Source organism: Trichoplusia ni, chromosome 13, assembly GCF_003590095.1.
Source record: "Trichoplusia ni isolate ovarian cell line Hi5 chromosome 13, tn1, whole genome shotgun sequence".
In the NCBI taxonomy this organism is placed as follows: domain Eukaryota; kingdom Metazoa; phylum Arthropoda; class Insecta; order Lepidoptera; family Noctuidae; genus Trichoplusia; species Trichoplusia ni.
The window spans coordinates 1,900,576-1,926,807 of record NC_039490.1 but is presented as its reverse complement, the minus strand read 5'-3'; the positions used below and the strand labels follow the sequence as shown (position 1 = coordinate 1,926,807).

Genomic DNA, 26,232 nt, shown 5'->3' with positions numbered 1-26,232 from the left:
GTATTAATATGTTTATCAAAATATGTCGGGCTTTTTGCAATTCTCGTTAATTTTAAAACAGCGAAACTGTAATGTAGTTAAAATTCAGGCAGGGCCACAATGCCGCGATTTACCTACAATAGTCAATGAATTAAAGCTAAATTGGATACTACTCGTATTCTCCTAGGTTTTTTAGAAAAATTGGAAATTCAGTACGGGACCGAACACTCACTGCTACTTACGCCTTGCAACATTTCGTATTCCGTTAGGTATGATAGTACATTAGTAGTGTGCACGGAGCTGCAGTTAGTACCTACTCTTACTTGAGTTCGACTTGACACGCGGTAATATGGTCTAGATAATGTTTACAGACAAGCTGAGCGTCATGTGATTTAGATACACCTTCGACATTACGCATTCAATAATGATTAATGGAAACTCATTAAATATTATTACTAGTAAGTAATTATCATGGCATTTATCTGTTCGTCCTGCTCGTTGCGTGGGTAGGTACTAACACTGTTGTTGTATCGTCCTGGTGCAACGGGTGCGACAAACAATTCGACCTTTTGTGTTGAAACTGCTTGGTCCCTACTTACATATACAAAGATATTTAACAAATACATTATTTAGAGAACAAATTCCAAGTCGCACATTGGTATTTTAAATCGGACAAGCCCGCCACATCTGCCCATCATTGCAACTCCAGTGGACTAGGATGCGAAACAACAAATATAATTAATTAATGGTCCTTAAGATTTATTATATTAATATCTGGAAGTACGGAAATGATCGGATGGCAACAAGGTAAAAACAACGCTAGATGTCGGTCGTAAACTGTCTTCGTTACATTTAAGACATTTTGCACACTTATTCAGCTCCATTCATGTTCCGTTGAACGATTTTCGTTACACTTATACAAGGATTAAATGATATGATATATAATGAAATGATATGAAGGATTTGGGGGAGGCCTTTGCCCAGCAGTGGGACACAGTGGGCTAGAGAAAAAAAAAATGATATAAAGCGGGAGACTCTAAAAATGGTTAGCCTCCTGAATTATTACATAAAATATTGGTCTAGCAGCTGCCTAGCGTGTTTCATGATCCTACGACAGGCAGGAGTTATTGGGCCTTTGCCTTAGAGCCAATGTACAGTCGGCCAGATATCTACGTGATATATTTTCATTGGTGTATTGTTCCAAAACCTTGTGCTGCTAACTATCCATGCGTTCGGTGTTCTTAGGATAAACTATAAAGTACGGTAAAACGGGGTGAATAGAGCCGGTTTTGTTAAAATTTGGACGTTTTACAAGACAAAATATAAAAATTATATGAACATTCTCAAGCTATTCATAATATCATTGTGTTAAGTATTGTAATGTCGTCAAATGCATGCGATTCCCTAAACAAACACTATTTTCTATTCACCTCGTTTTACGGTATGTAAATGATCTAGTTTGTTTTTTTCGCGTACGTGCAAAAAGAATAGTTGGTCGTTGCAAAATGTGTATATAATATTTTCAATAAGCATTTTTAATATAAGTAGAATTACCTACTGCATAGATCAATTTCCTGCAGCCTAGGCGAGCTGTTTTTGTTTTGAATAATATTGGCATGACGCAATGTTAATTGGTTGTGAGTCATGCGATATTTAATGTTGCTGGTAGGTCATCGCATGAAGTTCGCGGGACCAAAGAATTATTTAAGGTAAGTGTTACTTAAAGGCATAAGTTGCGGTTACTTTCTTAAAAAAATTAACAATGGGGTCCACCGTATGCGAAATTTTCAATGGCCAGTCTTGTGAACCCTTGCATGTATAAAATGTTGAAATTCCTACTAGAAAGAATGCCAAGCAAGAAAAGTTTGAAAATAGAACCAGTTTAACACAATTAGTTTATGTGACCAGGCGAGATTACATTTATTATAAGGAGATCAATCTGCGAGTCAGCGAGAATTGCACAGCGCGTGGTCACGCTGAGAGCGCGAGGATGCCACCTAGATTTACATCCGTTACGGCCTCCATGTAATCAATGGTTTAATTCCATAGGCTATATACACTGACATGTATGTGATCGAAAAAAAAGTCCAACAAGTTTATTACAAAATATGTTTATTTGACCTCAACAACGATAGACTCACGCGAGTAACTACAATATCACAAGTTTTGCTTTTACACGGACGTGGTCGTCGCGCGGATTACTTATTAACTATTATGTTCATAAACTTTACTCTTACGCTAACACTTAATTCTACGATGATACTTGGTGTGAGCGGCGCCTGCACGCTCTGCTGATACACGTACAAGCAGTTCTCACGCGACCTATGTTATGTTCTTGACATATTAAAGTTGTTGTTGCTCATTTGTTATTAGATACAAACTAAACTCGGAATTGCAACTGATTAAAAACTAGAATCTTAAGCTTGTACACAGAGCGAGGCAACACTTTGAATGTTCTGTTGCGTTAGGAAGCCGCCGGCGGCCGGCGGGCTCTAGACGAGCGGGTAGGAGGCGCTGGACGCGATGCCGCAGTGGTTGTCCTTGTTGCGCGCCATCTTGATGTAGCCGAGGTCTCCCCACGTGCGGCCCCACGAGTTCTTCACGAGCCAGTAGTCGCCGCCCTTCTCGTCCGTGCCGTAGCCCACCACCAGCACCTGCACACACCACGTTACAGTCCCACGCGTCGCGATCACGCATCGAGATATAACGAAACATTACGTACCCCATGGTCGAGCTCTGTGGAGGAGCAGTTCTCGTCGTAGTAGACGCCGTCGGAGTAGAACTGGAAGCTCTCCTGCGAGGCGTCGATGGCGATGGCGATGGGGCCCACCGTGGCAACCGCCTGCATCAGCTTCTCCTCGTCACCTTGAGGAACGTCCACAAAGCCCACGTCGTCGGCGCCAGAGTTCTTAGGGTTGTATCTGAATACCAATAACCATATTTAAAGATTTGCAATGCATAATATTTATGTAGGTCTTATATTGTGTTTTTCGAGTAGTAATTAGAAGCTATCACTAGTGAATGTGAGCCTCAACTCGCGTCCGTCAGAAGTCAAACAACCCTAGCAGTAAGCAGGCACGAACTCAAACCTGCACTTATCGTCGATGCCCTCGTAGGGGTAGGTCTTCTCGGTGTCGATGCCGCCGTTGTCCTTGATGTACTTAAAGGCGTTATCCATGAGGCCGCCGTTGCAGCCGTTGTTGCCGTACGCCGCCGAGCAGTCCACCAGGTTCTGCTCCGACAGAGACACCAGGTAGTGTGTCTTGCGGAAGTGCTGGCCCTCTAGCGCGCCCGTCTACACCGCAACATAATGATTATTACATTATAATACAACTCAATGTCTCTATTATGAAAGGGCTGCAAAAATTTACATACAGAATGAGAGAATTTGTTTTTTTTTTTTTAATACCCTGTTGCGGCAAGAGAATTTCAAATCTCTTTGTAAAACATTGAAAGGTATCTTGAATGAGTTGCTGTTCATGTGGTAATACATTATTAAATATTTCTAACAGCGAAAGGATTGACCATTTAAGACATTGGACAATACAGTCAGGCAGTTTTCCTGCAGCAACAGGATATCCGTGCGGCTGAACACAAACCGCAAGCCACAATAAAGGCGATAGTGCTTTAATTACAATGACTAATGAACCACGAGAGGCGCGGACAATATGTTTACCTCGACACAAAGGATTAGTTCGGACGCGCGTCTTCGACACGATATCCTGACATCTGACTCGTGCTTACTAATCAATGAACGCTTTGTACGGAAATAGATCAGTAGTACGCTGTGTCGGCGCTGCAGTACGTTAGTTCCGAGAACACAGTTACTTAATACGAGAATAATGCTGCACATTGCACAATACCTTTAGCTTAGAACAAAATGTTTGACGTCGAGAGTAATAAGTGTTGTTTTCGTAGTCAGTCGGTCACGTCAATATACATTTATGTATTATGGTTACGTTATTTACTCCCGACAGCAGCTTATTTCTACCCAAGTACAAAGTTTTCCTTTTATTTTTGTTTTTCTACCTTATACTACAATAGATCTTTTTATACACGGTGTTCTACATGACTGAAGATTGTTGCTGTTAGTTGTACATTATTTTAAGCAATAGCATGCTGTAAGGATACTTCAGCAAGGAAACACGTTCATGTGCCTAGTTATATCATTAAGTATGGTATATTGTACTTAACCCTAGAAAGATAATCATATTGTGACGTACGTTAAAGATAATCATGCGTAAAATTGACGCATGTGTTTTATCGGTCTGTATATCGAGGTTTATTTATTAATTTGAATAGATATTAAGTTTTATTATATTTACACTTACATACTAATAATAAATTCAACAAACTATTTATTTATGTTTATTTATTTATTAAAAAAAAACAAAAACTCAAAATTTCTTCTATAAAGTAACAAAACTTTTAAACATTCTCTCTTTTACAAAAATAAACTTATTTTGTACTTTAAAAACAGTCATGTTGTATTATAAAATAAGTAATTAGCTTAACTTATACATAATAGAAACAAATTATACTTATTAGTCAGTCAGAAACAACTTTGGCACATATCAATATTATGCTCTCGACAAATAACTTTTTTGCATTTTTTGCACGATGCATTTGCCTTTCGCCTTATTTTAGAGGGGCAGTAAGTACAGTAAGTACGTTTTTTCGTTACTGGCTCTTCAGTACTGTCATCTGATGTACCAGGCACTTCATTTGGCAAAATATTAGAGATATTATCGCGCAAATATCTCTTCAAAGTAGGAGCTTCTAAACGCTTACGCATAAACGATGACGTCAGGCTCATGTAAAGGTTTCTCATAAATTTTTTGCGACTTTGAACCTTTTCTCCCTTGCTACTGACATTATGGCTGTATATAATAAAAGAATTTATGCAGGCAATGTTTATCATTCCGTACAATAATGCCATAGGCCACCTATTCGTCTTCCTACTGCAGGTCATCACAGAACACATTTGGTCTAGCGTGTCCACTCCGCCTTTAGTTTGATTATAATACATAACCATTTGCGGTTTACCGGTACTTTCGTTGATAGAAGCATCCTCATCACAAGATGATAATAAGTATACCATCTTAGCTGGCTTCGGTTTATATGAGACGAGAGTAAGGGGTCCGTCAAAACAAAACATCGATGTTCCCACTGGCCTGGAGCGACTGTTTTTCAGTACTTCCGGTATCTCGCGTTTGTTTGATCGCACGGTTCCCACAATGGTTAACTTATACGGTTCTTGTAGTAAGTTTTTTGCCAAAGGGATTGAGGTGAACCAATTGTCACACGTAATATTACGACAACTACCGTGCACAGGCTTTGATAACTCCTTCACGTAGTATTCACCGAGTGGTACTCCGTTGGTCTGTGTTCCTCTTCCCAAATAAGGCATTCCATTTATCATATACTTTGTACCACTGTCACACATCATGAGGATTTTTATTCCATACTTACTTGGCTTGTTTGGGATATACATCCTAAACGGACACCGTCCTCTAAAACCAAGTAACTGTTCATCTATGGTCAAATGAGCCCCTGGAGTGTAATTTTGTATGCACTGATGGATAAAGAGATCCCATATTTTTCTAACAGGAGTAAATACATCGTTTTCTCGAAGTGTGGGCCGTATACTTTTGTCATCCATTCTAAGACATCGTATCAAAAAATCAAAACGATCACGACTCATTACAGAGACGTACACCATTGACAAAGATCGATCAAAGAGGTCATCTGTGGACATGTGGTTATCTTTTCTCACTGCTGTCATTACCAGAATACCAAAGAAAGCATAGATTTCATCTTCATTCGTGTCACGAAATGTAGCACCTGTCATAGATTCCCGACGTTTCAATGATATCTCAGCATTTGTCCATTTTACAATTTCCGAAATTATCTCATCAGTAAAAAATAGTTTGAAGCATAAAAGTGGGTCATATATATTGCGGCACATACGCGTCGGACCTCTTTGAGATCTGACAATGTTCAGTGCAGAGACTCGGCTACGCCTCGTGGACTTTGAAGTTGACCAACAATGTTTATTCTTACCTCTAATAGTCCTCTGTGGCAAGGTCAAGATTTTGTTAGAAGCCAATGAAGAACCTGGTTGTTCAATAACATTTTGTTCGTCTAATATTTCACTACCGCTTGACGTTGGCTGCACTTCATGTACCTCATCTATAAACGCTTCTTCTGTATCGCTCTGGACGTCATCTTCACTTACGTGATCTGATATTTCACTGTCAGAATCCTCACCAACAAGCTCGTCATCGCTTTGCAGAAGAGCAGAGAGGATATGCTCATCGTCTAAAGAACTACCCATTTTATTATATATTAGTCACGATATCTATAACAAGAAAATATATATATAATAAGTTATCACGTAAGTAGAACATGAAATAACAATATAATTATCGTATGAGTTAAATCTTAAAAGTCACGTAAAAGATAATCATGCGTCATTTTGACTCACGCGGTCGTTATAGTTCAAAATCAGTGACACTTACCGCATTGACAAGCACGCCTCACGGGAGCTCCAAGCGGCGACTGAGATGTCCTAAACGCACAGCGACGGATTCGCGCTATTTAGAAAGAGAGAGCAATATTTCAAGAATGCATGCGTCAATTTTACGCAGACTATCTTTCTAGGGTTAATAATGGCGATATGAAAAGTTATTTACATAAATAAATGGTTGAACAAGTGGAATTGCATTGCCAGAGTCGTAGACGCAGATAATTATGTGATTCACAGTAATCGATATTCTGACTAATATGACTAAACCGTAGCAAACCACATGTGAAAACAGACGCGGTGCTCATGAGCGGCTTGTTCTGAAAGGCGACACCGTGTCAAACAATACACTGTTTTATCGGTTATGACCGATGAGTCAACGGTGCTGTCTCTGATAATTTAAATATTGACTAATAGGATGCAGGTATGTACATGACATGTATAACGAAAACATTTACTAAGTATGGCTTTTCGGGCCTTCCGAGCTAATGAAACAACGAATTCATAAATAACAGGAAACGAGTCATCTTATTATTACATACATATTTTAATTAAAAGTGTTATTTATTAACCAATTACGATTAAAAGTGATATAATCAATTTCTGGATTTGACGCTATAAAGCATTTCGTAATTGAATCGGCAATAAATAATTAGCAACTTAACACGTTGCAATTTATTTGCATGCTGTGGAAATGTAAATCGTAGAAAAATGATAAGTTGCTGAGTGCCGAGTGTGGTGTCGTCGTGTAGGCAGAGCGATGCCGATGTAGCGAAACGTGTTTGCAACAAGACGCTGCCACCGCATATTGTACATTAGCGGACGCTCAAATGCTAATCACACTAGGTAGGTTGGAACAAAAACAATGTCAATCACATGACACACAGACAATAACAATAGATAATGAACAAACATGTACAGCGCGATACCGGCGACCCTCTCGTATCTGAGAGTACTGGGTACCTACGTTACCGCGGAATACATAATATTGCCTTTGTTTATAGATACATCGGACATTGTTCACACAAAGATCGTGGCTCTCAATAGCGTTGTATGAAATTGAAGATCAGAGGTTCTTATATCTACATACCTAATGTAGAGTTTGGAAACCCTAGCAAACAAGTCTTTGGGAAGTATTTCCATTTAGGTTTTCTAAGAGTTATGTGTTAAACAACTAAGTAGTTTCCGCCTCGCTCTACACATTCTTAGAACCGCAGTTAATAATATCAGAGGGTTTATAATCCGCGACGAATGGAAACGTTCATGATTCAATCACTTTCTCTCGAATATATTGTACGAAGTAAATTGAATTGTTGGGCGACGTCCCCGCGTCAGGAAGGACCTTGTCGTATTATTGTATAGCTTTAATTGTATTATGACGGTGACGCCGATTACCGCTGATACGGGCTCCTTATTATTTATGAAGCACCACCAGTTTTATGACTAGATATTTATTTTATTGAAACGATTGGTCCGTCAAGTAGTGGACAGCAATGGGCTGGTGCTACACAAAATTATTATTTTTCAACTTATTATTTCTAATCTGTTATATTATTCTAATTTATTATATTATTTCAAATCTGTGGGTGCAATTCTTATAGGGCACCCACAGATTAGAAGGAACAAATGTCGTTACACGATTAACATAGTCGAGTTAACCAAGGTTCGTGTGTCGTCATACTCACGGTGCTGAACGCCCAGCAGGAGCCGCACTTGCCCTGGTCCTTGACGTCGGTGACGGCGCCCTTCTTGCGCCAGTCCACCTGGTCGGGGTAGGACACGTGCGCCGGCGACAGGAACGTGGCCCCGCGGCTCTCGCGCGCCTTGCCGAACAGGCCCTTGCTGTGCCTGCCACGCAACACACACGGCTTAGTCTCCAAGGCAACACCATAATACTAGACTATGTTCGACTACCCTATACTTTTTTTTCTGTTTATATACTTACTTAAAAAGATACTATTGGTGTGTTTTTAACTCCAAAGGTTTACTTTCTTTTAAAACAAGATAAATAATAAGAAAATTAAGCAACCTAGACTGATCTGATTCTTACACCTCCAGTATATATGTATAGATACTGCGATAGACTGATGATGTGTGATGTGATGATATATAGATACTTTTTTCTTAGTAGACCTTCTTGGTGGAGAGGAAAAATGGTCGCTAGTATTTAAACAAGCTACTATTTGTAATTGCCCTACAAAAAGGTGCTTTTATTGCAAATTCTATTGTTTTTACATTTGCCAATTTGCAAAAGATCTTGAAATGAAACTACTTTTACGGATTTTATCGGGGTTTAATTTTAGATTTTAGTTCCCGACGTTTCGAAACCTTTGCAGGTATCATGGTTACGGGCAGACTCGTTTCAATGTCTAACATTCGCGTAAACCTAAGAAACCACTATTGCAAAAGATCTGTCTCTGCTTGCTATTCGGTATTGAAAGCAATAGATAGCTGATTTAGTATTTTAGAAGATTGGCCTACTTTCGGGTAACTATTAAAGTATAAAGTGACACATATCTGAAGATACCTAACTTTTAAGTATATGATTGAAGTATTTGATTCCATGATATGGCCGCGTGTGACCTCTGCGCAGTTACAGAAGCTGTTTATCAGTCATCGCTATCTCCTGACCTATTAAGGAAACTATCGTGATACGTTTGTAATATAATCGAGCGGGCGTGTTGTGCAAAACAATGACATCGCGATACCACTGCCCCCACTCGCCACTGGAACACGCTCAGTGCCCGGAGCGGTGTAAACTACCTTCAGATCTAAGTATGCAAATAATTACCTACACATCATTACAAATTATATCATATAGACAATAAGCGCGAGAATAATGCAGAATAAGTAACACTGATTTAAAGACAAAAAAAAATTAAAGTCGTTCTTTGTTCTATTGTAGGCATTGTCTGTTGTATACATTTTCAAGTTGACGAGCAAGGAGCCGAGGCTACAAAATACTCGGTATAGGATGTGTACTCACTTAGCAGTCTTGTTGAAGCCGTTCATGGTGTGTATGAACTCGTGGTGCAGCATGTCGGCGTACTTGTTGGTCTTGAGCTTGTAGGAGACCAGCCCCTGCTCGAAGCGCTGGTTGTGCTTGGCGATGCGGTGCTTGTTCTCCGCGTAGATCTTCATGCGGAACTTGTCCTCCACCTCGCTGTCGTACTGCTTGCTGTGCTCCAGCTACAAACAAATTATAACAATTCACTTTAACAAAGAAAGCTGAACTTACTTTAAATCGTTTCGAGTATCGTATTATAATCTCATTAATCCTCGATATGCAAAAAAAAACCCTAGTCTGTTTTCCTATGAAGGTCGTGACTCATGAGCGGAGTATACCTACCTACTTATATGTAACGTAACAAGTATCGAAAATATTTTTTATTCTTATGAAAAGACAACGACGCAGTTGAGTGTGATACAGCTGCTCAAGAAAAACCTTTGTCAGCATCTAGATTTGTAGTGTTTCAGTAATAAAATAAATACCTTAAAGGCGTTCCACTCCTCACGGACGAGGTCAAAGAAGGACACGGCGCTGGCGGCGGCCACCAGGCACAGAAACACCGCTACACTCTTCATGTTGACCTGATGGCTGGAAAACAATTCACATCACTATGCTGCCATTATCCATGACATCATTGTGGGTAGTTTACGCGTTAGAGATTTAATAACCGGAACCTACAAAGATAAATGTTTTTCGAATTTTGAAAATATACCTACATGGTATTTAGGTAGGTATGGGCAGTAGGCTTATGAGAGTTATCGACATGCTGACTCAAACCATACATAATTATTGGTTCTGAGAAACAGTTCGTCAGGTAGGTATGAAAAAAAAATGTTTTCAGTTTTAGAGGGCGATAAAACTGATAAATTATGTTTTCTTATTACGAAGTATCTTAATTTTCGGATGTGGTCTTTGTCCCTAACTATGAGATCCCAAAAGTTGTGCGGAGGAGTCATCCTTATTCCTATGAAGGCAGTTTTCATTAGATGTTTCCATCGGGAATTAAAGCATACAGCAGCAGAATATGTCAGTAGCCTCGGACGGCTGGCTCGCGTGATAAGGAAGTAATGACAAATACAGAATACTGCGATAGAACATGGTAAACTTGAAAAATGTTCAGACCTGACCTTTTTCTATTCAAACCATGTTACATGTAACCATAAACCAAGACCACAATAAGTTTCTGTTTCCCCTCCTCTACCCAGTTTAGGTCAAGTATATTTTTTCCGGGTCTCGATTGTTTTTATCCTCAATCATTATTATAGTTTTGTAGGTGTTCAGTATCTATGTGTAGAACACATAACTACTGGCAAATAATAACTCTTTACAAGAACTAATACTTATTTCTTTTTAATCATGTACCTATATGCAATTTTATTAAGTACGTACAAAGTATTTTACAACAATACTGAACTTACATTAGTAATACACGAAATTACAGTCATACGTTAGTCACCCGCATTATTTAAAATTTGTTAAAATAATTTCCGTAGCAATTTAATTTGTTAGTTGACGACAATAGTTGAGATATCCACCTATACTATGCTATATCGTCTCCTGTGAGTTAAATTATTTTTCTATCTATCAAATAAATAACACCTTATAGTAAATTTGTATACAATACATCTATTCAAATAATGAACAATTGGAAAATAAATGTAGAATTGTTGACGCAACAAAGAAGTGTAGGCGCAAAAACATCAACACGCGATCTATACTACGACTCACTCTGGTTGGGATGATACAACACAAAGGATGGAGGTTGTTCACTTATTAAGCTTAATTAACAACAATATATATCCGTCTATAACATCTTAAAATAATTTACAGGATAGGTATATGTTAAAAAAAAAAAACTCACCGATGCTTTTTAGAAAATTAACGGTTTTAAAACTAAACAAATTTAATAAAACTGTCTGAGGCGTCTAATCACGATCGCGTTACGATTGTTTGTGCGCGAGACTGTCTAAGCGCGCTCTACTTAAATTCCTCCTCCTATTCGCTGTGGTTATTGTCATTTGTCATGTCATGTAGATCCGACTAGGAAAGCCCCTTAAAAGCAAAAGATATTAGTATCGATAAATCTTAAAAAAAAAATATGTTGAAATAAAAAAGAACACAAAAATGAACAGTTACAAATACAATGAAAATAGTTCACACCGATTGTCTAAACAATCATTGTAACCAAATGATTTTTTCGATGTGGTCAGCCCATCTAAAATGATATCGTTGGGTCTGTGACAAGGTGACAAGCATGTGTCTACGTAATGTCAAAATTCTTATGTCAACCCCATGTGAGTTCTTGTTATTTTCAGGTGCAATAATAAATGAAACATCATGAAACAAGAAAGCAAGGGACCGAAAAAGCATGGCAATAAGAAGAAAGTTCAATTGTATAAACCCAGGAAGAAAAAGAGTGTCGAGGAAGATGCAGCCATACAATATTTGCAAGCTCAATACGACAAGGTAGTGTGTGGCTACGTTATTCTTTCTGCTTTTCATATTATTCTAAATATAAATCTTCTTGTTGCATTTTGTCTTGTTTGTCTTGTTCTTGTCACAGCAAAACGATTCATTACTCCACAGAATACTCGGTACAATTAACTCAAAAACAATGTAAATCGTGAACTTATTATTCGCCATGTGGTGATGACTTCAAATGTTTCATGAATTATTTGAATTTGAATAGGAATTACGATAGTTTAGTAACTAGACCGCAATAATGGAAATAATAAATATAACTTATTTACAGATCAATCCTGCAGAAATAAAAACTTTTAAAGATTTCCCGCTTTCACAAAAGACGCTTAAAGGGCTCAAAGAAAATAACTATGTTACTCCAACTGAAATACAAAAGCAGGCCATAGGCTATGCTCTGCAGGGAAAAGACATCTTAGGAGCAGCTAGAACTGGATCAGGGAAAACACTAGCATTTTTGATTCCCATTCTAGAAAACCTATTTTGTAAGAAATGGACAAGATTAGATGGTGTTGGGGCACTAGTTATATCACCTACTCGAGAACTGGCCTACCAGATATATGAAGCTCTACGAAAAGTGGGACACTTGCATGATTTCTCAGCTGGTTTAATTATAGGAGGACAAAACTTAAAATTTGAACGGAAAAGAATGGATCAAATAAATATATTAATTTGTACACCTGGTCGTCTTTTGCAACACATGGATGAAAACCCTCTGTTTGACTGTAGCCACCTTCAAATTCTTGTCCTGGATGAAGCTGACAGATGTTTGGATATGGGATTTGAGACAACTATGAATGCTATCATTGAAAATTTGCCACCTGAAAGACAAACATTACTATTCTCTGCCACTCAAACCAAATCAGTAAAAGATCTTGCTAGGCTCAGTTTGTCATATCCAACATATGTGGCGCCTCATGAGCAAGCCGACACTGTCACACCTGAGTCACTCCAGCAGAGTTATATTGTATGTGAAGTTGATGAAAAAATTGGCATTCTTTGGTCATTTATTAAAAATCACTTGAAACAGAAAGTATTGGTGTTCATGGCCACATGTAAACAAGTTAAGTACACATATGAGTTGTTCTGCAAACTCAGGCCAGGTGTGAGCTTACTAGCACTGTATGGTACTTTACATCAAGAAAAGCGGGAAAAGATCTATAATGAGTTTTGCAGAAAGTCTAATGTTGTGCTGTTTGCCACAGATTTAGCCTCACGAGGATTAGACTTTCCTCGTGTTAATTGGGTTATACAAATGGATTGTCCAGAAAATGTAGACACCTACATTCATAGAGCTGGCCGTACTGCTAGAGGATTTTTTGGCAAAGGAGAAGGTCTTTTAATGCTTTTACCTCATGAAGAGAAGTTAGTTGAAGATCTACAAAAAAGTAAAATCCCTATTAACAAAATAGCTGTAGATCCATCTAAAGTAGTTGCCCCACAGAGAAAGATAGAAAGTCTACTTTCTGACAGCACAGAACTAAAGCAGAGTGCTCAGAGGGCTTTTGTTAGCTATTTGAAATCTGTTTTCTTAATGAAGAATAAAGAAATCTTTAATGTTCAGTTACTAGATACTGATGCATATGCTAGATCTTTAGGTTTGATTGTTCCACCCTATATCAAGTTCTTAAAAAAACATCAATATTCTCAGAAGAAACAAGATGATGATGTTATAAATAAATTGAAATTTAAAACTGAATCTGATGAAGACACTGAACAAAGTGCCCATGAAGATGATGATGAGTCGGTTATGGAAGCTGGTAATATTGGTAAAAATTCAAAAAAGAAGGAACCAATTGTTAAGTTTGATTTTCATAATGAGGCTGACAGCGATGAAGAAGACTTTTTGCAAGTGAAAAAAGTGGATGTGAATCCTGACAATGAACCCATAGAAGAGTTAGAGGTTGAAAATCTAATATCAAAGAAGAAAGGAAAACCTCTTACCAAAGCAGCGGTTGCTAAGAAACTATTAAAGAAAAAGATAAAAGTTAACACAACCGTTAAGTTTACTGAGGATGGAGATGCAATAGGAGATGAAAAGAGGGATGTCAAGTCAGAACTAGCGAAACAGTTTTTGAATGAAAATGTGGGAGGAATAGATATAGAAAAAGCTAAGGAAGTTTTACAAGAAGAAGATAAGTTTGATAAAATAAGGTTCAGGGAAAAAGTTAAAGCAAAACACAAAGAACAGAAACGTAAGCTCAAGAACAAAAATAAAGAAGATGATGGTGACAAAGATGAGTTTGGGTCTGATTCAGAGTCTGATGGACCTGATCTCTCTTGGCTGCCTGACCCTGATAAACACTATGGCCCTGCCAATGACAGTGATAATGATGACAACTCTGACGAGGGTAGTGGTTCTGAGTCATCAGACCAAGCAGAATCTGGAAATAATTCAGAAGTAGATCAAAAATACCATAGGTGAGTACTCCCTTAATATTCTGTGAATTGTACAATGATACTTTATCAACTTTAGAAATGAACAGGAATATTAGTTCAGTATTTTATTTGTGTATTTTACATAAATTTTGTTTTTAGACCTACAAAGCGAAAACTGGTGGAGAATAAAGGCATCCCGCAAGCGAGCGTGGCGCCGCGTAAGGTCAAGAAGATTCAGGACATATCTTCGTCGCTGTCTATGCACGAAGCAGAAGCTCTGGCTATGCAGCTGCTGCAAGCTAAACGATAGGATACGTAAGGATGTGTTTTACATCCTATTAATTAAAGGGTTTATAACATTAATTTAGTTTTATTGTAAATTATGTTCGTTCTATCCCTGCCCCCGCCCACCGCCTAACAATGAGAAAGTAGACAAGAAATTAAGATGCATAATAGAAATAATATATTATACCTTTAAAAACAGTTTTGATGTATTTAACTCCTCCTTTTGTAGTCCCATATTATCGACATTGTTTGTAGTAATGCAACATAAATATTTGTATCTCTTTTCTGTCACGGGATTACTTCATCTTAAGACTCAGTCCTTTTTAAAGGCGTGCTCAAGGACACAGGTCCAACATGTAGAGGCCTTGTTGAGAACTTTAATCTAAAATATGATGGGGTATCTACCAGGTTCCATCTACCCCTGCTCTATAAAAGAACAAACATGGACGGCCCAAGGTAGCTGCAAAACTATGGCAAATTGTATAGTGTATAACTAATAAGGGCTATTGGTATTAATATTGTTATATGGAATGGTTTCCTTCACAAGCTATGGAAAACTATTGCGCCGAATAGGCCCCCATTATACCGCCACGATGGGCAGTATGGGGCGACATCAATGAGATAGGCTAGGGGTGTAAAGAAGTGCGACACCGATTTCACTATCGCGGGTCATTGACCGGGAGCGGGTTTCCTCGTTTTTAGGTCATTAGACACTTCCACCCCGAGCATATGGCTCTGGTGGGGGTCACCAGAGCCATCTCTAGCCAGCCACCCCTGGGGGTGAACCTGAGTGATCCCCTGGGGCATTCAGGTTCCGCTGTGTCGCTACTCATAAACAGCTCGCCAAAAGCTCTCCCGTGGATGTGTGCTCCTATATATACCTTCAGATACATTTTTATTTATTTACTTATATGGATCACCAACAAAGAATACACCTTACATGCTATACTAGAGAATAAGAAGAGTTCTTGTGCTTCCTTAATTACAGGTGACCACATCATGCATAATAAGCCTTGTGAGCTTAAATAAAGAAAAAATACCTCAAGGTTTAAAAAGGCATACTAATGTGTCCCCTGGTCATACGGTTTTCCCATGGTGAGATAACGACTCGCTCCGAGAGGCCTAATTATTATTATAATTAATGCGATTGTGACTTAGTTGTAATTTTTTAAGAAAACCTATTTTTTTTATTTAGGTTAATTCACTTTTACCTTTAACGTTTCGTTTTACTTTGCCCACAATTTTTATATTTTTAACTGTATTGCATTGCACTATTGGCAACACTGATGTTTCATCTGTCAAATAGAAAACGGATCGTTGCACTCACAGGAACGCTAAAATTGATAAAATAATAAGATTTCTATGGATTTAGATTAATAACTCATCTTGTACTTATTAATTTTAACTATGTTTTGGAGCGGAAACTATATTGGAGTTAGGGAGTTAAATTTTCTTCTCAAAGAGGAGGTGCGTATTTTGTTCAAAAATTGATGGTTATGAGTGGATCATTTGATAAATTTATACATTAATTCGTGATATTGGTTTATCTATCTGTCGCTAAACTACGTTCTGACTGTAACTTAAAACCAACCAGCGCATCACGGAAGGAGTATTGACGCCGGCTTGTTGTGTATATTGTGGACGACTGTAGCAAGGTTTTTGTTTCAGAATGTTACGTTGTCACAAGTGTTGGAGGCGGACGATATTCTGCAAGAATGCAAGGTGGACAACAAAGCTCTCATACAGTTGTGAGTATAACTCTGTACTGGCTACACTAAATGTGGTGACACTACATTGTTTTTCTGTCTCTCACTAATGTTTTTTTCTAAACAATGTATGGCAGGGTGCTATAGTTTAGTTTACCATGTACCCCGAAGAGATTGGAGGTGCTCAGACAATTTGTTCCATTTGTGAGAGGATGTGAACACTTGGTAGTGTGAGTTGACAATTGCTGTGATGGTTCACATCATGAAAATATTTTTATTGACTTGTAGTTTGGGCCACATAAAAACATTTACAAGATATTCTCATATCTCATATGATCAGTTCACATACTCTTATTAGAAGTTATTTGTTTGAAGGAAAGCATACTATAACAATATAGAATAGATAGGGCTGCTATTGTGATTATTGCAAATTGAATCAAGCAAAAAAAAAAAACTTATCCTACTACTATTATAAAGGCGAAAGTTTGTAAGTATGGATCTATGGATGTTTGTTACTCTTTCACGTAAAAACTACTGAAGGGATTTGAATGAAACTTTACCACAATATAGCTTATACATCAGAATAACACATAGGCTACAATTTTTGAGGTTTCTAATGTGAGGTCATAAAAAAACACATTTTTTTGCGCTTACATTGCAAACGCTGACTGAATCCTACAAGATAGATAGAAGGCAGATAGATAGATAGAAGGCAGGTATAAATTATAACTTATATCTTCTTACCATGCGGACAAAGTCGCGGGCAACAGCTAGTACAATAATATATTCTAATATTATTAATGGGAAAACACAACATTAAAAAGTATAATATAAAGAAGTTTTACTACCATGAAAACAGTGAAAATAATTGTATGTATGTAAAAAGCACTATAAACATTTTCCTAACCAAACTCTTTCTGTAGCAGTAATTTAATTATTCTAGCTTAGCACAAAATAAGAATTTAATATATAAGAGTCTAGGAATGAAAGGGTTAGAAGAGTTATTATTGATGTCCTTTAGAAAGGTCAGTGCTATTTACAAAAGTCAAGAGATATTCCAATAAGTCATTTAGTACTTTGTGTTTTAAGTAGATGGCTTATTTTTATTTAAAAATCTTGAATGTGTGTTTAATTTTGTCTTCAGTTTGACAAAGCCAGAGATCCTAGCAGAACTTATAACTTTAATAACGGAGGAGCCACCTAAGAATTTGGAGCTTGCCTCACAGTACCGGCATGCAAACATTGCATGTGAGGTGCTCACCAGCCACCTGTCCATGCTGAGTGACCGTCTCTCACTGGATGCTGTGCAAATGAACCGCCTCTGCGACTTCCTCAAGAAAGATCCACCTCTAAATCCCTTGCTAGCATCATATTTCAGTAAAACTGTTGAGATGCTGTTGGAGAGGAGCCCCAAACAGGTAAAGTGGCCTATCTTAACTAGCTGTATAAGGAACATGAACTGAAATCGAAGTCTTATAATATCATCATTGTGTTAGGACTGTTACCTGTACCACATAGTGTGCCTCCGAGTGCTGGACTTCTTCAAGTCCCGCCGCGACTTCCTGCCGAATCTGCTGCGACACATGTCCACCTCTGCCATCGCTGACACTTTCAAGTATTTCATTAGGCTGGATGACCTCTTTAAAAAAACTGTCATGGAGGTAGGTGTTCAAAACAATTCTCCATCTGTTTGGACCTGATTACAATGAGAATATACATGTATGCTTTTGGAACAGTATTTCTTCATAGTGAGTAATGGTGCTGAATTACACTGATAGAATGTATAATGCAATGTTATTTGAGTGATCTTTAGTGTGTTGACTTATCGCCGTAAATAATGTTGTAGTCATGGATATTGTGAAAATGTGATGAATAAGTATATTTCAAAAGATACATTATTATGTTTGTTGTTATTGTCCAAATACCTAAAATCCTAGGAGAAGGATGCAGGGATACCCCTAAACACACCTCAATGACTGTTATCATATTTCAAGTATTGTTTTGAGTGTTGGAGTGTGCATTACAGTCAGTTTTGTGAATATTTGTAAATTCGAACATTACATATGACAGTAAACAAACACTGCTGTTGGTGTGTTTACTCTGCGTAATTCCGTTTGATAAGTAAAAAATGTAAACAGCTTAAAACTGTCCATAAAAAACTACACACAAGCAGTGTATCTTTAGAACTGAATTTTTATCGTTTACCATTGCATGAACTTACTCAGTGCATTTATGTTTGAACAGTGGTTAGAAGAGCACCAGTTCTTGGAGTGTTTGATACAAATAATCTGCGGCACGTACGTCCCTGAGGAGATCCCAGCGGCGGTGGCGCAGCCCGAGCCGCCGGAGAAGGCGGAGCGCGAGACCAGCGAGAAGCCCGACGCCAACCACAAGGAAGAGGCCAAGGACGCCGGCGGTAGCGACGCCGACGGGGATAAAGGTAAAGTGCTACCACGTTATTCTCTTTTTATCAATTTTATGATTTGCTATTCAACATACGCATCCTCACCATCACTCCTTGTACAGGTTCACCAAAGCCAGAAAACAGCACGGAGACGAGTTCAACAGTGGAGGCCGAGGCGGCGGAGGAGGCGAAGTTTCGCATCGCGGCCGTCGCCTCCGCCAACGCCGCGTCGCTGCTGTGCGACCTCATCGTGAACGTGTGCGCGGCGGAGGGCTGCGTGACGAGGTGCGTGCGGGCCGAGCCCGGCGGCCGTGAGTAGCGCAGCCAGTGACCCCGGCCTTGTGACGCAGGCGCGCGAGCTGGGAGCTGGTGTGGCGCCTGCAGGCCGAGGCGGGCGTGCGCGCGCTGCTGGCCGGCATGTTCACGTCGCCGCCGCGCGCGCGCCGCACCGCGCTCGTCAACGGCTGCCAGCTGCTGCGCGCGCTGCTGCTGCACGAGCCCATGCTGTGAGTAGTGCGGCCCAGCCCGCCCGCCCGCCCGCGTCCGCGCGCCCCTCTCACGTGTGTCTGTGCCTGCCCGCAGGCGCATGAAGAAGGCGGCCAGCGACGAGGAGGCGGGCCGCGCGGCGCCGCCGGCCGACTGCGAGGAGCGCAGCAGCGTGGAGCTGGCCGTGGCGCCGCACCTGCCGCTGCTGCACCACGCGCTGCTGCGGGACCCCGCCGCGGCGCACGTGAGCCTTACTCCACCAGCCTAGCCCTGTGCCATAACCACAGTCGCCCATTCTAAGGAACCTCAATGTGCAAGAAGAAAATACCTCTCAGATTCAATAAAAAATATACAGTAAAATATATGTATTACATACACTACAGAATATCACATAATCGTAAAATATTCTTAATGTTGAATGGTTTGAATATGTACACACTTGTAGTAGAGAACGAAACCTGTCTCACAGGCTAACAGTATTAAACTGTAATAGAAAACTTCTAAAAAAAAATCTAGTACGACAGTAACATTAGCAGGCTGTTATAAATCTGAGCTTACCTTCTTGTTACAACCGTCGCGGGCGCACTTGTCTTCCTTCACGGAGTTAAAAGTATCACTCTCCCAGAAAAGTAAAGAGGGTAACCAAACCATAACTACAAATTTGATATAGTACGTTTGTACTGGTGGTAAGATGAGGAATATCTTGTTTTGTCGCATATCAGTCCATTGTCCTAAACAGCCTTGGTGTATGGTGAGGAACAGTTTTCACTAAATTACTTACAATAGAATTGTTTAAGTTCTAATGTCCGACGGCGACTAGAACCGTGGACATTAATATGCGAATACTTTCTAAACAACATAAAATTGAGTGTTGCTTGTGTAGTTTAATTGCATGACATGTGAATGTGATGTGGTTGCGTGGGCGCAGACGTCGCCGGGCGTGGGCGAGGGCGGCGGCGGCGGCGTGGGGCTGGCGCGCGTGCAGGTGGCCGCGCTGCTGGCGCACCTGGCGCTGTCCGAGGTGGCCGACGTGCCCACCACCATGCTCACGCTGGGTACACGCGCACTGCTCCGCATATAATAATAGTATTTGCGATATAACGCACAGGTTCTCATGTCGCGTGTCTGTCCTGCAGGCACGCCGGGAGTGCTGATCGACATGTTCTTCCGCTACCCCAACAACAACTTCCTGCACGCTCAGGTGTACACGCTCATCAACCACGCGCTCACCAATCGCGTGTACCGCATGCAGTACGCCAGGCATGTGAGTAGTCAGATGCTACTGTTACTGGAACTGGTGGTCGGACTGGGCGAACATGATAGTAATCGTTGTTGTTCGTAGTTGTTAGTGGAGTGCGACCTGCTGACGCGGCTGATGGACGTGTTCGAGGAGAACCAGAACAACAAGTGAGTGTCCGTATGGCGGCGCGCCTGGCCGGGGACGTGTGAGTGAGTGTTGTGTTGCGCAGGTCGGGCCCGCGCGCGGCCTGCATGGGGCACGCGCTGCTGGCGCTGGCGCGGCTGCTGCGCGCGCTGGCGGCGCCCGAGCTGCTGGCGCTGCTGCCGCCGCCCGCCGCGCGGCGCTGGCCCGCCTTCCGCGACGACGCGCTGCGCCCGCTGCTGCAGCAGCACGACACGCCGCTCGTACGTACCGCGCACTCACCTACACTCACCACACCTATATTCACAAGTTTCTTTCAATTTTTACATGAGGTTGCTTTTTATATCATCAACTACTTTGTTGTTGTTAACTCTTGGAGCTAAGCGAAATAAATAAAATAGAATACATTAAACATGTTTTACATTTGACGAGTGGCTGAGTTCACCATGCCAAACTCTCTGTGAACGTCGTGACGCGAGTTCGATCCGTGCGTAGAACAAGCATTTGTGTGATCTATATACATAGATCACTCAGATCGCTTGTTCCGAGTCTGGGTGTCTCTGAGCACGTAATTTGTATTTTTGTGAAACAGGTATTAAACTCCGTACTCCGGGAGTCGTCGTCGAAAATGTATGCGTGTATTGCGGACGCATAGGCTTTTCTTACATCCTTCAGTTTAGCAAACAAGTGCATTAATTTTTACAAAAAATGCTGTTTCAATTCATTTTGTTTTGTTTTTATTTTGCGTTAGTTTATAATTAGTTTCCATATTGTGTAACTGTGCATCCGTGTTTACTAGTAATTACTCACTTGCGCTGTTTCTGCTACAGGGCGGATACTATCCCTCCGAGAATATATACGAGGTAAGATTGTTAATAAATATTCACACAATCTGCGACAGTAAATAAATAAATATAGCATAGCACACAACGACGTGTTCGACAATAACTAATTAATCCTTTGGTATGACTTGAAAGGAAATATACCACTTAAGTAATACAACTGATTACTTTCAGATGGAAATAATGGCTGACACACTAGCGGCGAATTACGATGTGAGTATATATTACAAACGGTACAAATGTGTTTTGGATAAAACACAAGTATAAGATTTGGAATGGCAAGGTTTCGTCCTGAAATTTAAGATTATTAGACTGTATTAATTGACTAAACATATTGGTAGTTCAACGATATGGCGGCGACGGCCACTATGGATGAACTTGCAGACGACGTGAACGCCGATGGCGACGACGGGAATGAGGTATGTGGGGTCCAGTGGGGTGTACATTACATAATACACTCTCGTGTATTAAATACCGAGCCTACTAAACATTATGTTCAAGTAATTTTGTCTTCATTTGAATCATGGAATATCATAAAGATACTGTGCTTTCAATTGGTGTGTGGTAACGTAGTCACTTCATGTAAAAAAATCCACACCTTGATAATTTGGTGTTGATACGTAAACATTAAATAAGTGTCGATTGTTAATGATAATAATGTGCTACAACAAGACTGTCACGCAACGCCATCCAGTCTCGAAGGTTAAATTATTAGTTTTTGAAAAATGATAAACATACTTATATATATTTCTAAATACGTACATCATTTAGAAAATTTCACCTAGACACTGCACAAATGGTCCTGCTCATCATACAGATGTTAGTCCTGGTTCCGCGAGCCACTAGACCATCATCGGCTTAGCCTTTTCCCAACTATGTTAGTGTCGGCTTTAAGTCTAACCGGATTCAGCTAAGTACCAGTGTTTTTCAAGGAGCGACTGCCTATCTGACCTCCTCAACCCAGTTACCTCTTGGTTAGACTGGTTGTCAAACTTTTAAGCTTCTGACTAACTGTAACAACTGTCTAATATGTAGGAATATCAGCCGGGACCCACATTTTAACGTGCCTTCCGAAACACCGAGGAACTCGTTTTGACAAAGATGGTCTCCCATCTACGGACCAACCGCGTCAAGTGTAGCTTAACCTGTGATCGATTCACTTATGCAGTTATAGCTTAGCCACGAGCTCTTCCTCAACTAGGCAGTAGACCGACACATCATAATGTTGGTTACAGATGTGCGGCGCCATGGGCTCGGGCGCGGACTCCGCAGACTTCATCGCGGACGGGCTCGGCATTGATGACGGCGACGTAAGTCTTGTGCCAATAACTGCATCGCGTTACTAACAATCGGCAAAAATCAAGAACGACACTTTCGTCTTCCAAAAATGTACAAACAGACATTTTATAATGTATTCTGACATTACTGACAGTTGTGTTCTAATGTGGTTGTTTGACTCATATAACTAATTACCGTTTCAGTATTCCAGTAAGAAGATTTGTTTAGAGGTACAATATACTTACCCATTGCGTATATTATTTATTTACAGATGAGGATAGCTAAAAACAACTTCTTGGAGTTGGCCAGTCAAAGATTCGATGATGAGTGAGTGTTTTTATATTATTCAAGTTAATCACTACATAGTATAAAACAAAGTCGCTTTTTCTGTCATCATGTTGTATGTCCCTATGAACGCTTAAATCTTTAAAACTACGCAACGGATTTTGATGCGGTTTTCAACAATAGATAGAGCAATTCTTGAGGAAGGTTTTAGTGTTTTAGGTTTTGTGTAAACTGACAATATTACAACGATATTAGTTAAACATGTCGGAAAAAATTAAGCCATTCGAGAGCTTTCCTCGAGAACGCTGCCAAAACCTTTTGAGTTACAACAAAACTATGTATGGCGGGTTTGTACCTCTTTAATAAATCTACAAAAAAGTCCGCGGTGGTATATGTCTATCTTCCAAGGATAACCCACAATAACCATTTTTATGTGTTTTCTTAATACAGTAAAATTATGGGTTATTTACGAACCTATTTTTAACAATACAGTATTAATCCTTATCCAAATAAATAAGTTAGCTATATTATACATGTAATATAGAACAAAATTGCCTTTTACACTACACCAAAAAAGTGAATAGGTAATGAGTTATCGTAATATTAAAATCTCCGCGCGAGAAATTAAAAATCGATGAAACGTAGCGAAGATATCGTTGGCATCTATATACTAATATACTTATCTATACTAATATATAAAGCTGAAGAGTTTGTTTGTTTGTTTGTTTGTTTGTTTGAACGCGCTAATCTCAGGAACTACTGGTCCAAATTGAAAAATTATTTTTGTGTTGAATAGACCATTAATCGAGGAAGGCTTTAGGCTATAAACCATCACGCTGCGACTAATAGGAGCGAAAATACAATGGAAAATGTGAAAAAAACAGGACGGGTATAAATCATAACTTATATCTTCTTCTACCCACGGGAACGAAGTCGCGGGCAACAGCTAGTACTAATATATAAAGCTGAAGAGTTTGTTTGTTTGTTTGTTTGAACGCGCTAATCTCAGGAACTACTGGTTCAAATTGAAAAAATATTTTTGTGTTGAATAGACCATTCATCGAGAGAGGTTTTAGGCTATATATCATCACGCTGCGACCAATAGGAGCGAAGAAAAAGTCATAACTTATATCTTCTAACCACGCAGACGAAGTCGCGGGCAACAGTTAGTTTAATATAAATGTGTTTTTTTTGGCGTTTAGATGTTTTGTCGTTACGAAAGTTATAAATTTTTCCATAAATTTGAATCCAATTGCGTGATGTTACTTTGTTCAAAAGAATATAGACCCAACCGCGATTTATTAGTAAATTGTTGTATGTTTTCATGAATGTATGTTTCGATGTTATGTATAGTGTGTATTAACGGTATTGTAAAGCTCTTGTGATGTGTGCAGCATGTGGGAGGAGTCGTGCGAGGCGGAGGGCGAGGCGGACGAGGCGGGCGAGGCGCGCCAGCTGCTGGACCAGCAGTCGCGTTAGTATCGCACTCCTATACAACATTTTCCAACCCCAAGTATTGTTTATGAACAAAAAAGAGAGCAATAGTTAAAAATTTCCGTTCCCTTGCCATGATTTCCATATATGACTGAAGTCTGTTGGTCGTATTAATATTGAAAGGTGTCGGAGCTCAGCCTGAGTGTGTGAGGAACTTATAATACATAGCATTCCCCCCGCAGCGTGGGACAGCGCGGGCGCGGAGGCGGCGGGCGGGGGCGCGGGCGCGGGCGGGGGCGCGGGCGCGGGCGCGGGCGCGGGCTGGGCGCAGTTCGGCGCGGCGGCGCTGTCGCTGTCGCCTCACGACCCGTTCGCGGCGCCGGGCGCGCCCCCCGCGGGGCCCGCCGCCGCGCCCCCCGCGCCCCCCTCCCCCTGGCCGCGCACAGCGACGACTTCGCTGCGCAGGACTTCTCGCCCTTCTGGGCTTACGCCGACGAGCACGCCAACGGTAACGCGAAATACATTATTTTGCTTATTTCTATTTCCTGTCGACAACATTTTCTTTCCTTTTATGAGCTTATGATGTCTGTACTGTTGTGTGTTCGGTTTGTGATTCATGTAAAAGAGCTTCGTACTAACAAAAAAATAAATAAACAAAAAACATAATTAAAATATTTGAATAATAATTACAATAACTTTCTTGCAATGAAAGTCAATATTTTATTGAAAAAATAACCGTTTTCTATGAATCAGCAGCAGATCTGCGAATAGTACCACCGATTGCAATTTAAAAGATACTTCTATTTTGCAATAAATTACAGCTTCTCTTTATATTACATACTAAATTGGTATATCTTTCAGAACAAGAATTGGAAGCGGGCATGCGTTCCCTGCGGCTGGAAGACAAGAGCATGGACGAGGCGTCCAGTGTGGAGCTGGCCAACAACCTGCTGACGGCCATGTCCGCCATGTCGGCCGACGCCATCGCCAACATCGTGAACGCCAACCTGCCGTCGTCGGCGGACGAGCCCCCAGCGGCCGAGCCCCCGGCGGGCCCCGCGGCGGGCCCCGCAGCGGGCCCCGCGGCCGCCCCCGCGGGCCCCAGCGGCGCGGGCGTGGACGCGGAGCGGCGGTGATGCCGCGCCTGGCCCGCGCCGCCCCGCCACTACCGCTGACGTCACCCGCTGACGTCACCCGCTGACGTCACTCGCCGCGGGAACACCACATACTTCGGCATCGCTTCCTCCTATTGTATTGCTAACCATTCTACCGATCTAGGTCCAGTCATATAAATATCATAATGGTAACTTTAATATTGAACAAATTATAATATCATAATCATAGTGTAATTCTACGGGGTATAATAAACCATGTTCATGTCAGTCGCGTTAGGTTATTCAGTTGGAGCAGTCCGCTTCTTGTTGAGGGGCTGAGCTGAGCAATGCTAACTGCCGGATCCTAGTACAAATGTGAGACCAACTTTAAACCAGATATATGGAAAAAACATAGTGTTTAGTTTACATAAATTTGGCTTGAACGCTTCCTATCGTGAGATACACTTCATGCCATGTTATGTTAAATTTTATGTGACTACTTCTGTGGAATAAAGATCGCTCTGATATAAATACGTATAGCTAATACTGAGTGTCGCACACTAAAATAGAATCATAAACGTTAACCACAAATTGCACCTCAACCATAATAAGCTTCGAATGTTTGTAATCAGGTCCACAAAGTGGTGTTGCTCAGCCCATCTCTA

At 40.5% G+C, this 26,232-nt stretch overlaps 3 protein-coding genes across 3 annotated transcripts; 2 read left to right on the top strand and 1 right to left on the bottom strand.

Annotated features, from left to right (window-relative positions):
- Positions 1-2,074: 2,074 nt before the first annotated feature.
- On the bottom strand, positions 2,075-11,485 carry LOC113499849 (cathepsin L-like). The gene is made up of 7 exons (XM_026880414.1): positions 11,377-11,485; positions 9,998-10,103; positions 9,492-9,694; positions 8,191-8,353; positions 3,069-3,274; positions 2,702-2,900; positions 2,075-2,633 (listed from the first exon to the last, which is right to left on the bottom strand). Exons 2-7 carry the CDS (start codon positions 10,088-10,090, stop codon positions 2,472-2,474), a joined length of 1,026 nt encoding a protein of 341 aa, XP_026736215.1. The 5' UTR covers positions 10,091-10,103; positions 11,377-11,485; the 3' UTR covers positions 2,075-2,471.
- Positions 11,486-11,770: 285 nt separating this feature from the next.
- Positions 11,771-14,735, top strand: LOC113500072 (probable ATP-dependent RNA helicase DDX10). The gene is made up of 3 exons (XM_026880742.1): positions 11,771-11,981; positions 12,268-14,414; positions 14,532-14,735. Exons 1-3 carry the CDS (start codon positions 11,853-11,855, stop codon positions 14,680-14,682), a joined length of 2,427 nt encoding a protein of 808 aa, XP_026736543.1. The 5' UTR covers positions 11,771-11,852; the 3' UTR covers positions 14,683-14,735.
- Positions 14,736-15,951: 1,216 nt separating this feature from the next.
- On the top strand, positions 15,952-25,609 carry LOC113500187 (serine/threonine-protein phosphatase 6 regulatory subunit 3-A-like). Its single transcript, XM_026880898.1, has 21 exons — positions 15,952-16,124; positions 16,326-16,405; positions 17,508-17,781; positions 17,860-18,024; positions 18,608-18,803; positions 18,890-19,052; positions 19,118-19,273; positions 19,350-19,515; positions 20,137-20,308; positions 20,390-20,517; positions 20,596-20,660; positions 20,723-20,897; positions 21,465-21,497; positions 21,651-21,689; positions 21,818-21,895; positions 22,712-22,786; positions 23,026-23,081; positions 24,434-24,513; positions 24,716-24,757; positions 24,877-24,981; positions 25,335-25,609. Exons 1-21 carry the CDS (start codon positions 16,065-16,067, stop codon positions 25,607-25,609), a joined length of 2,583 nt encoding a protein of 860 aa, XP_026736699.1. The 5' UTR covers positions 15,952-16,064.
- Positions 25,610-26,232: the final 623 nt, after the last annotated feature.